Source organism: Alosa sapidissima, chromosome 8 (assembly GCF_018492685.1).
Source record: "Alosa sapidissima isolate fAloSap1 chromosome 8, fAloSap1.pri, whole genome shotgun sequence".
Taxonomy (NCBI): Eukaryota; Metazoa; Chordata; class Actinopteri; order Clupeiformes; family Clupeidae; genus Alosa; species Alosa sapidissima.
Window position 1 is genome coordinate 7977525 of NC_055964.1, and position 12898 is coordinate 7990422.

General features: G+C 44.6%; 1 protein-coding gene across 1 annotated transcript in view; it reads left to right on the forward strand.

The window, feature by feature from the left end:
- The first annotated feature begins 414 nt into the window (after nucleotides 1-414).
- The window catches only part of niban2b (niban apoptosis regulator 2b), a 32035-nt gene continuing 19551 nt past the window's right edge, over nucleotides 415-12898 (forward strand). Inside the window, exons 1-5 of the mRNA XM_042101716.1 lie at nucleotides 415-789; nucleotides 8288-8418; nucleotides 9434-9562; nucleotides 10122-10227; nucleotides 10592-10759. Of these exons, the coding sequence (XP_041957650.1) occupies nucleotides 735-789; nucleotides 8288-8418; nucleotides 9434-9562; nucleotides 10122-10227; nucleotides 10592-10759 (589 nt within the window). The 5' untranslated portion in view covers nucleotides 415-734. The remainder of the gene's footprint in view (nucleotides 790-8287; nucleotides 8419-9433; nucleotides 9563-10121; nucleotides 10228-10591; nucleotides 10760-12898) is intronic.

Here is a 12898-nt window from a genome sequence, read left to right on the forward strand (position 1 = left end):
TGCAGCCATCGTTTGAACGCTCTCTATCTTTATTCCAGCTTCAGCTTCAAGACAATTTATACACACTTAAATGCGTAACTTTATGACCCTTAGGCGAGCATATTCTCAATTGGTAGCCTACTTACAATGGAGTTCATAACCTAAGACTTACCTATTGAGTATCAGTATTAGAAATACAGTTATCATAGATAGACTTTTTCACTTGATATTAGGTATTTAGACATTTGTCTTAAACGGTGTTCAAACCAAGACACTGAAGCAAAACCATTTTCTAGGTTAGGCTACTATTTGATGGATAAGATGCTCGATCACAAATCACCTTAATGTTAGAAAGAGAACTCGCCATTGTGTTTGATTTAGAAGTGCTTGCGCCCCGCCTTTAATAGACTATTTAACGGTGACCTGATCTCATGAATCCACTTCGCTCGAAACCACACCTTCGACATGCCATAGAAATCAGATAGGTCAAAACGCTGAACTTTCAGCAAGCAAATCAGTTTGAGGGTGTGCCTGTTTGCTGTGGTAGTGAGAAGTCTTCAGCGTAACTGCCCTCGCTTGCTTGCCCAGTTGTAATACACTACCCCGTTTCACTCTTGAAGACATTTTTGCTGGTTTGAAGGAGGGATAGGAGGGGGACTTTAATTAAGTCTGTATGCTTCCCAAGTCTGTGGATCTCAGTTTTTTAAACGCAGCAGACTTTCCTATTCATATCTGGATTTGTAAAAGCAGTCGCAATGGGGGATGTGGTCTCAACACACCTTGATGAAAGCAAACGGGAGCTCATCACCGGTAAGTTATTAAAGGACCAACAAACTTGCTACTTTGTAAAATATCTTGGAGAAAGTTGTGGTGATGTTACCACATCGTCACATGCCAGATGTTAGTGTTACATTTTGGACGCAGAATATCCTTCTCATCAACCTCTTTAATCCTCCTCAGCCTTTAACGCAATCTCTGCATAAGTTCCCATTTCATTCTTAAACATTTACAAGCAATTCCGTGCAGGAAAGTTTCACTAAAGTGTTGTCTGCTGCTGTGAGTGACAAGAAAAAAATGCATCACGTGTTGTGGAAAATGTGACTATACGCATTTTAAATGAAAGAGGATCTGAAAGTTGCTAAGTTTTACTTATATCTGGAAACCCTTGAAATCTTTTGGGAACTTTGTGACCCCAGTGTGGAAGTTAACGTTCTGAATGATTTGGCTTCTCTGACGGGCTCGCCTGTTTATTGTTATGGCCGATTTAGCAAGAGCAGTCATCCCTTGGATAAACTCACTTTAGGGGGATTGAACAGGTGAGAGAGGGAGGGTGTGGTTAGGTTGGGCGATCCCTGATACCACAGCTGCAAGAAATGCTGAGTGTCTTCAAACAGAATTGCCCGTTTGTCAGTTGCCAACAGGTAACTCCTGAATCTATGTTGCCATAGATTCATCTATGTTGACCTATGTCTTGGTCATAGATGAAACTGAAAAAACATCACTCCAAACTGAAAAGTATTTATTTATTTATTTATTTATTTATTTGTAAAAAGCTGTAATATAAGACTGTACTTGTCATTAAACTAAACATAATGTCACAACTTGTGTGAGTTTGTGTTAGAGAGAGTGCATTAGCAGACACTGCTGCTCCAGGATGCAGAAGCCCAATCATGCCCCTGACACCACTATATGTCATACTCCCCTGGCACAGGCTGACCAATCGGGATTCTCAGTTCAAAAGTTGGAATTTGAGGAATGCATAAAGTTTTTGAGTGGGAAAGTTGGATGTCTCTCTGGTGCGAGTGTCATGGCTGTTCGGTTCAACTCAGCAGGATGTGTAGGTCTCAGGCGAGCAGATGTCTGGACATTGAATCCTTTTTTTTTTTGTTTTTTTGTACATGGTGAACCTCAAAGCTAAACATGGTGCCACAGTGCTGGGTCTGTGTTCTGCATCTGTGATGGACGAGGGTGGTAGACCATGTGGAAAGGGGCAAACGCACTGGAGGTGAGCAGAGGGGGAACGGTCCAAACAAAACCTCTCGAGGCGACTACTCTTTAACATGGTCTCGGGCCGTATTCTGACCATATTTGGGACCACTGTGGTATGAGCCAAGACTGAGTAACATCAACATAACAGCAGTCAGGTCCACCACTCATCCATTCTCTTACGAGGTGCAGAGTGCACTCAGAAGGACTCCTGCAACCATATACGCCTAAGGCTTTGGCCTTTTTATGACCTATTGAGAGAGAATGAGGTACTATCTGCCTGCTTCTTCCTGTGATTTAGTGGCTGTTCCAAAGCTCAGGCACTGAGAAGTTTTTATGTCTCTCTTTTTTTCAAAAAGCCTGGGAATCCCTCGAATTGGGCGCACTCCAGGTTTGGACGTCATAGTCATTGTTGTCATCTTCCTGCAGCCTCTCGGGTGAGGTCATGCCACAGCCTTGAATGTGTGTGTGTGTATGTGGGGGGGGGGGTGGTGGTATTGCAGGCAGTTATCAAGAACACATTCTGTGGTGGCCCATTTGTCACTTCCTGTGTGTGGGGGAATGTTGCTCTCACTTGCCACATAGTCTTATTGTAAAATGTTTGTGTCTCTTTGGCACCGTTTGAAGGGTTCTATATATTTGATATTTATTAGTCAGAATAATAGCGAGAATTCAAACACATGTTCAGTATGTTCTGCAGGAAAAATCAAGGGTTTTCAAATGTGACTGTGAGCGAGTGTTGGTCTGGGGGTGGGGTCTGGCAGGAAGTTTGGCGTTCTATTGAAGTGTTTGCCTCATGGCAGCGAGCCGGACCGCATAGTTAAGGCGTCTGCCTGGCTAAGCCAGAGGGGCATAAACAGTGTCTCTCTGTGTGGCCACTAAAGTGCCAGGCCCTCTCACCCACACACACACACACACACATACACACACACGCGCACCTCTCTGGACAGAAAGAGCCTTGTCCTGACCCCTGGTCCTGACACACACACACATACACACACACACACACCCTGGTGTGGCCCCCACTTATACCTAACACACATCCAATCTCACTCACTCACACTCTTATTCACACACACTCACACTTTAAAGAAGAAAAGGCATTTCCTACATGCGCTCTCTCTGACTTCCACCCCTCTCGCCCCCCTCCTCAATTTCCAGCCCCATGCTGTGACTCATCCAGGGCCTTGACTGGAAGTCTGTCAAAAATTAGAGCACTTCCTTGAGTCACTCTCGGGATCCAGCCCATTCCAAAGTCATTGTGGTGGCTGTGAATAGCGCGGAGGCTCGGTCCAAAGCCTCTGGGTACTCTTCTCCCGATTCTTTCTGCAAAATTCTCCCATCCCTGACTCACGGATGTGAACCTCGCGGTGGGACTTGTGGGAAAGTTTGTTAGAGAGGTGTTTTTTTTATTTTTTTATTTTTTATTTTTTTTGGCTTTCTGAGAAACACAAAAACAACCATTGTTTACAGAGTCTCAGATGACTTCCCCATTTAATCCAAGTCAATGTGTAGCTGTGATCAGAATTGGCCTTACTCGACACTCTCACTGATTACCCGCAGTGCAAACAAGTCCCCTCTCTGGACAATTACTAGAGAATGCTTGCACTGCACAACAAATTAGCCAGCTTGAGCACGAGTACAAGGTTGGCTTTGCTTCAATGAGCTGTGGAACCATTCAGATGAGCATACGCATGTGTAAAGCCATGTAAACAATGCAATCTATGCATAAATGAAAGTATAATACTGACTGAAATCTCAAACAGTTAGTCCCAAGGCCTATGTTGTTTACAAATCATTTAGAAATGGAATGGCACAAATGATTCATCTCATGCCATAATATTATTGTAATGGATTATGTCCATAAGGTTATAATTTGTCATGTTATCCACCAAGTCTTTTCTGTCTTTCTTCATCTTCTTGTTTTCCTCAAGGGTGGAGGTGCAGTATACTTCCTCTGTTCATTGAGGCTCCTCCAGCCTACTGACTGAGGAAATCTGATTCGGAGGCTAGGCCCTAAGTCTTATGGCACTTTTTGCAAAGCAGTTCCAGTGTCTCTCCTTGTCTGTCCACTCTGCCCCATTTAAATCCATCGTCTGAGTCACATGACATACGCAGTAGGTCTGGCGAATTGCTCTGATTGAATCATGCCATTTTGATTTGTTCTCGCTCAACGGCCACTTTGTCCTGTTTAATTTGGTTTGTACCCTGTCAACAGCGATAGCACGTCCCCTCTGATCTCTGATGCCACTGAGCCAGCCTGGCTCAGCAGCTCTAATATGCTCGTTTGTGTAGGTATCCCAAAAAGCTGTGATGGGGTTTGTTTAGTAGCATGTTGCAATAGCGCCATGATATAACTCCATAAATATTTAGAGCTCTTTAATACTACTAATCACAACTGTATGACAAACAGTCTATATTGGAAGCAACTGTGCCCTTTTGCGTATGCGATCTATCAGCACCAAATCAGAGGAATGCCAGACTTCTTGGTGTAAATAGTTGAGTCAGTCCAAATCCTCCGAGCTCTTAAATTAATGTTTTGGTTCAGCCTGTGTGGTTTAGTCATCCAGAAGGAAAACAGACTGCTTTTGGAAATTGCTTTAGAAAAGCATGGGTGTTAGCCCTATGGGATGATCTCTCTCCTCTCTGTCAGTGTCTCTCTCTCTCTCTCTCTCTCTCTCTCTCTCTCTCTCTCTCTCTCTCTCTCTCTCTCTCTCTCTCTCTCTCTCTCTCTCTTTCTCTCTCTCTTTCTCTCTCTCTCCATTTCTCTCTCTGTCTGTCTGTCTGTCTGTCTTTATTTCTTTATCTCTTTCACTTTCATGATCTGCCTCACTCTTCTTCTCACTCTCTTTCTATGTTGGACAGCTTCACATCTACATCAGATTCCCTGTCCACACATAAGATAAGTCTTTAACATGTCAAACATATCAAAGACTCAGAGAAAGCACACATACTGTATACACTCACGAACCATTGACATATCCACACAGTGTCTTTCAAAATGCCCCAAGCCTATGACCCACATTTGATCAGATTAAAAAGTATGTGACACTTCTAGTCAAAATCAAGCAACTCAAGATAAAGTTTGTTGGCAGTCAAAATTGTTATCAGTCATATGCTGTTTGTTTTCTATTTGACATGATTTTCAATAGACACATACTGTATGTGACGGTGTGCTTTTCTGTTCAAAGCAGTGTAGCATTTATCACTCGACACACTGGAGCATCACATGGACCTCATGGCAGACTCATAGTAGCACAAGCACATGCTGTGCCACACGTGTAGGCCTACAGAAGACGAATGCCAGATATCAGAAAGTGGTTCATTGTCTCTGGCACTGTGATAATAATCAGGACTTCAGTTGGAGGTTCATCCAGTAATTGTGTTTTTCAGCCATACCATCATGCACTGCCACTCATTTAATTTTCACATGTTCCTTACAAAGACACACTATTCTTAAAAGGCTGTGTACAGTTCTGGTATTCCTGAATAAAATCTTGGATTTCTCCTCTTATCTGTTCCTCAGATCACACTCATCCCATTTCATATTTGCCGTTATTTCTGTCTTGCCCTCAGCACACTGTAGCAATCAAAGCCCCTTTGTCTGCTAAGGAGACTTCCAGCTTTTGTTCTGGTCTGGTCCCTGCAGTGAAGGCAGTACAGTAGCTAGCATTCTGTCCTTGGAGCCAGTCTCCACTGATGGTGGAGACTTCTTCACCTCTCTTCCAGCTGGCCTCAAATCACTGCTATTTTTTGTAATCTGCCTGTTGTTTTCATTAGCCAACTCCACTGCACTGAAGCCTTCCACCAGAAACATTTTGGGGGTTTGCTAATCCCAACACCCCGGCTGGTCTGTTGTCCCTGCTTTCACTTGTACGCTAGCTAGCTCCCATGGGCCAAACGCTGCAGACGTTGCCAGCAATTAGTGTTTCTCACTAAGAGACTCAAGCAAAACAATGACTTAAACAGACTTCTGTGATCAAAGCAAGGAAGCATTTCGATCCCACAAGACCAGGAGGACGACTCCAATGGTGACGACGTGTGAGTGGGAGACGGCGTTTTTCTGAAGGGACTGCTCCAGGTTGGTGAGTGGAGCAGAGTGACGTCGGTCCAGTTGGCTTCTGCCCCCTCGCTCTCAGGATGTTTGCTTTAGATACACGGCTAGTCAGAGGGTGAGTCAGCTGTGAGCTGTGTGCATACGGCTTTGCTGTGATTACAGCCACACCCAACCTTAATGTGCAATATTCCTCCCGCCTGAACGACTCAAGAAGAAGAAGGAGGGGAAGGTTAAGCAGAGTGCTGCTGTGGGATTCTGGTCTTTGGCCATCTTGGTTTAGACCTGACCAAAGAGCAGAAGAGCACCGCATTCATCAAGCTCTGGACCCTGCGGTAAAACCCCTCACAGCTCCTCGGTGCTCAACTCTTGCATATCATCTGTTCTCGCCTGATGGCTTTACCAGCATAACCTAATTATATCCTTCAGCATGATGAGGAATTTACAACCTATCTCTTAAGAGCATCTTGGTTCCCAACCTTCTCCTTCTCGCTCTCTCATTCTTTCCCTTTCCATCTCTTTTTTTTTTTTCCTGCAAGAAGAAACATTTCATTACAGCAATGTAGAACAGATGGGATCAGAGAGCTGCTCAGTGCGCTCTGCTAAACTTTCTTTCGCATGCTCCCAGTGAGGGTCCTGGCAGGCTGCTCCCTGTGTGAAGCCTGGAATGCAAACCCCATCATACACACATCACGTCTGTTTGTGATTAAGGCTTTACTGTGACATTTATAATGTTGTCCAGCACTGATTGTAAACATACTGTAAATCTGTCCACAAAGCTGTCTGTCCGATACAAACACCTCCTGGGTGGGTGTTTGAACTTGGGCGCCTTGTTCGAAGGTTGTTCGAAGGTTGTTAGAAGAAAAACACCTTCAGGATGGCAAAGCCTTCCCTAAAATCCTGGCTTTTGACCTCCCCACAGCTGCACCAGCGGATGTTGTTGTAGAGCAATTGAATTGTCCGTTGCCCTCACATCCGTGACTAGGGTCAAAGTTGATATAAGGGGCTCCTGACTATTCCTGAGTCACTGCCTTGACCACACTGACTGTTAGGGTGTTGTTTGTGAAATCACACTATAGTCATCATAACAGAGCTAAGTTTTTATAAAACAAATCGCTCTCTCTCTCTTCCTCACTCCATACACACTCAGACACACACACACACACACACACACACCACGCACACACTCTCTCTGCTCACATACACCCTTTCCTCTTGGATGAGTGTGTGGGAGCTCAGTTCTTTAGCCTTGTCCTGGATGAGTACCAGTGGGCAAGCCTTTACTTGCTCCACCATGCGTGAGCCACCTCATCACCAAAATAATCCTCAGGCCCACTTCCACTTGATATCATACACAAACTTGGACAAAAGAGTTCTACAGAAGACTGTTAAAATAGCCGAAGCGGGTTTTGAAGTCAGAGTTTGTCTCTGCTGGTCTTAGATTAGTTGCCAATGATCTACAGTAAGGTTGTGTGCCAGGTGAGATTGCTTGGACGGAGACAAACATGTGCTGAAGGCTAAACCCAAGACAAGTTAAACATTGCAATCTGGGCAGGTTGACAAAGGTGTGTGTGTGTGTGTGTGTATGTGTGTGTGTGTGTGTGACTGACGGAGCAGTGGTTAGTTAGAGCTCATGGTCTAACTGGCATGACGCACAGCATAATCAGTTATACTGTAAGTTTTACAAGGATAAGTGACTAAGTTTTGACAGAAATTCTCTAATAGCAACTACCTGTCCTTGAGGAATTCTCAGAATAATGTTGACTTGCATCACGTCTGATGAATCTAGTGAGACTGCGTTATTAGTCTACAGCTTAATCTGCACTGGACCTGAGATTTGACGGCTTCGATATGATTCTGTAGTATTTGTCTGATTGTTGTCTAGTTAGTTAGTTAGTTAGTTAGTTAGTTAGTTAGTTAGTTGATCCCCAAGGGGAAATTTAAGGTCTCAGTAGCATACAGACATCACACACGACATCACACACAACATCACACACAACATGTACTGTACATGCAAAAACCACTGAACAATAAAGACAGTAGAAGATAAAAAATACTAAATATACTAATCAAATATACACAGTGTGCTTATGGATGAATAAGCATGAGGCGCTTGCAGTGACAGGGCAGGGACTGAGCCTGTGATTCTGTATCTAGGTGAGAATGTGTCCTGTTCAGGAGAAAAGTGATTGCATCGATGAAATTGTCAATGAAATTGTAAAACAACAGGGAACTAAAAGTTGCCCCTTTTGTGTTCTGTTTTTGCAGCACGCACAGGAGAGGTCATCGGCGAGTTTGGGCGATTGTATGAGCAGCAGTTCGTGGTTGCCCTGTTTAACAAAGTGCGCTTTGATATCGAAGGGGGCGGAGGACCTCAGCCCCAGCTGCTGCACCGCAAGGTAAAGGCCTACACCCACTCCTGCTCCACCTGTGGCACAACCCTTCTTTCTTTCTTTCTTTCTTTCTTTCTTTCTTTCTTTCTTTCTTTCTTTCTTTCTTTCTTTCTTTCTTTCTTTCTTTCTTTCTTTTCTTTCTTTCTTTCTTTCTTTCTTTCTTTCTTTCTTTCTTTCTTTCTTCTTCTTTCTTTCTGTGCTTTATTGGTATGACAAATATGACACTTGTCTAAGCAATTATACCTGGTAGAAGTGTGTCCTCTCTCTCTCTCTCTCTCTCTCTCTCTCTCTCTCTCTCTCTCTCTCTCTCTCTCTCTCTCTCTCTCTCTCTCTCTCTCACAATCTATAATTTAGTATGGATGAATGTGTAAACAAACATCTTACAGCATGAACCGACATTTCACATCAAGCTGCCCTGCAATTGTGTCTCCGAGCAAAGAAAACTGTGCTGTGTCCACTGCACGCTGGAGAGCTTAAGACAGGGCTTAATCTCAAAGCCAGTTGCGACGTGTGCCTGTCTCTGGTGCTTGGCTCTAGTGTGGTTTTCTCTGCTCTCAGCCTTAATGGCAACTTCTATGGATTGTTTAAACAAAACAGTTGCGTTTTTAGCTCCGCGCTGGCACGGCGTTCTGGTGCCATTACAGGAAGATGAAAGTGTGTTTTCTTGGAGGACACTTGGCCCGCTGGTGGCAAAGGGGTTTTGAGTAAACATGGCTGTCAGACGAGAGAACTTCCTGCTGGAAATGCGCTCTTAAGCTTGTGATTTGGCCAAGGACGTGTACCTAACATTCTCAAAAGGCTGCGGCTCTTTGGTTTTCTAATGCAGCTCGGGTCTCCTAATTTAAATGTACTCGTTGGCCGTCTGTAAAACACAACCGTGCAATTACCGAAACATTCAGGGCTTTAAGGAAATCCCATGTCAATACTTTCCGTAATCCCATTTCCCATTATTATTCCACGCTGCCTGTGAATTTTTCCAGCCTGCGGCCCCTGTGAGTTATGCGTCTGCCTCTCTCCACAGGTTCCTCTGCAGGACAAGTCCATCTTCTCAGGCACGCTGTTCCAGTACCTGGAAGAGAACAAGAAGTGGAGGAATCGATTCCTCTTCATCCCAGACTCCTATAATGTCAACTTCTACGACAGCAAGGCGGTGAGTGATCCCCTCCCACAACCCCCCCCCACGCCATCCTCCAGAACCCTTCCTTAGACTTCTGGACAATTTCTCCTCTTTGGACCGTGAAAAGAGTGACAGCTGGAATGCACAAGGAAAAACAACCACTACAGCTCACCACCAGTGCGCCACACACAATCCCCCTCTTGGTCCAGATCTGGACGAGTTGATATTGTTGGCAAGGCCTGTGGGAAAGAGAGCTTTATTTCATGTCATGGAGAGTGTCGAGTCAGTCGGTCTCACTTGAGTTGGAGCTGCTGCCTCTTGCCACATCACATTAAACGTGTAGGATTTTTGGCTTATCGCACGGCTGGCAAGATGATATTGACCTTTTGTATATATGTGTACAAAGGGGGGGAGGGGGGCAGTGGCGCTGTTGCTGATTGGTTTCTGTATACTCTCAACACTGGTCCTTGGCCAGCACATTTGTGCCTTTTTTCCCTGTAGAAGTTAAGAACTTCTTTTAACTTCTTCCTGCACTGATAAAAATCACCATGTTCTCATTGACTAACATTCTGTTTATTTTCAACTGTGTCAGGGCTATGAGAAAGGCCTTCATCCCAAAGGGTCCATCAACTGTGCGGGGTATCGAGTGTTGACCTCCATGGACCAGTACCTGGAGCTACTGGGTCACAGTTTACCAGGTGAGACTGTGGGAGAGATCTGCACAATTTAACCCATCTCTTAGTTTAGTATAGGACGCAATACTTTTAACCCATCTCTTAGTTTAGTATAGGACGCAAGACTTTTAAGCCATCTCTTAGTTTAGTATAGGACGCAATACTTTTAACTTTAGTATAATAGTTTTCCTGTTTAAGGCAATTCAGAGGGCTTCAAACTGTGGAGGCCTCAAGGAAAGTTTTAACCTCTCTGCCCTGCCGACAGTTACCGTGGGTCTTGGGTGTCCCAAGAAATCCCTGGACTTCACAGATTGTTTATGTACTGTATACTGGAATGTGTTTGTGTTTACCGTGTGTGTGTGTGTGTGTGTGTGTGTGTGTGTTCCAGATGTCAAGGCAAAGTCCAGCAGTTCTCCATTTCTGAAATGTCCGACCCAGTTCCCTCTGATCCTGTGGCATCCCTACGCTGCCCACTACTTCTTCTGCGTGGTGGCCGAGAAAGACCAGCAGAAATGGAGCGCCGTCTTCCAGGACTGTGTCAGAGACACCAACAACGGTGAGTGGCTGCCACAGTGAGATGACCTCTACTCTTTGCTCTTTCATCACAGCCATCAGTGTTTTCATCATTGGACACAAAATCCTACATAATTGATCTCTTTTCTTTACAACCATGACTCCTGTATATTGTGTTTGCTATGAAAGCCGCTTTCAGGGCCGTATTTGTGAAGTCCTGTAAACAGACACTTTGACACACTCACTCATACTCTATGCAGATAGCAAAAGAGGAGCAGGACAAGCCATTATTTCAGCGACTAGGTCACTTTACATTGGTATTAATATAATTCCTCAAGATTGCTCCAGATTGTTGACTGGAAAAGGAGGACTTTCCGCTGACTCATTTTTTACGTCCACGTCAGGTCACCTTATCCTTATCCGCCTCAGATACAAGGTCAGGTTACCCATGGTGCTTTGGCACATTCTTGCTTTAATTCCCAGGAAGTGATCAAAAGGCTTATTTAGATGTAATATGACACACTGGCAATGCCAAGAAAAGAGGTGGCGAGAGGCCAGAAATAGTAGTGTTTTCAGTCCCGTTAAAATCAACATCCTTTATTCAGTCCACTTAAAATCCATTTCTGTTCCTTGATTGTTTCCTGGAATTGTCATTTCTTTATTGTATAGTCTGTCTGTTATATATTCATCTCAATCAGACACCATTGGGTATACATACAGTAATGGTGAAATCTAGTTCTTTCTCTTGATTTTTTTTGTGTGTGTGTGTGCTTGTGCGTTTCCTTTTGTAATCACATGTCTCTTGCTCAGACAACCATTACTCATCGTCCTTCTGTCCTCCCTCCCTTTTTGGAAAGAGAGAGCGAGAGAAATCTCACACCCGCGTGAGCAGAGTCTCCCCACTGGCCTGACGCTCAGCTGCCGCTGACCAGCGCCGTAGCGCCAGCTCTCCAACAAGGGCATCGCTTGTTCTGCCACCTCACCCAGATCTGTAGGCTCCTGTGTGCTTAGCCACAGTAAACTCCCATGCGTTGTGTCAGAGGTGCTGTGTTTCTGCAAAGGTCACAGTAACCCTGAAATGAGCTGTTTCTGACCGGCATGCTGTGGACACCAAGAGAATGAGCTGTGCGCTAGAGTCTGACCGTGACGCTTCTGGCTGAGAGTGTCAAACAGGACTTGCGGTCCAAGATTTATCTGGACACACTGTTCCTTCCAGCATAGTGGTCTAGGACGGCACATTCTTTGACCGTATATCACGCAGCAGCAGTCATTGCTACTCGCTTTCTCTGGTTACAGTCAGGACCATTAGCTTAGTGTAGCAGACCCACAGAGTTGGTTGTACATCCAGTGAATTCGGATTGCATGGCATGTTTGCTGATGAGGGAAGATGGAGTAAATATTGCTCTCCAGATCTGGATGAGTAGTCCATGATCAAAGTACCAGTTCCCTAACGGGCCTGCTGCTGCTGTACTTGAGGTGTGTGTGTGTGTGTGTGTGTGTGTGTGAGTGGGGGGGGGCTTAACCTCACCTCCTGGGTGGCAGCTGTGTGTGTGGGAGGAGGAGGACGCTGGCAGTGTAGAGGTCTCCCAGCTGTGTGATTACCCAAAAACGACCCATCTCTGTGCTGACATGCAAACTTGGAGCATGTTACCCCCTGGAACGTGTAACATGAAGATAATTGTATACAGCAGTATAGCAAGGTCCTGTTTACATTCTTTACCCAGCTTTCCCAAAAAGAGACTTCACCAGCTGCATGTATCCAAAGACAGCACAGCAACCGTCTGCAAAAAGCAGATGAGGGAGTCTTTTTACTGCCATAACAATGTGTCCTAATCAGAAGTTAATGATTGCTTAACATGCACGTTTTTCAAATGACTGCTCGTGACCAGAAACTTTGGACATGTCCAGTTTAACTCCATAAATGAATATGGTGATACAGTTTAACTCTTGGGTCATAAAGCTCATCATAGCCAGTCGTCGAATACGTTTTCTTCACTGCTACCATCTTATTACCCAGCTTGTATTGGTCAGATGTCAAAAGACAGCTTTATGTAAAGCCTTGTTATTTGCGCTCCATATTTGTCTATGTGAGGTCTGTAATTTGGAGTAAGGGAGAAGTTGTGATAACAGGTAGGTATGGTAGACATGTACTGCATGAAGCTACAGCTTTTAAATGTCATGT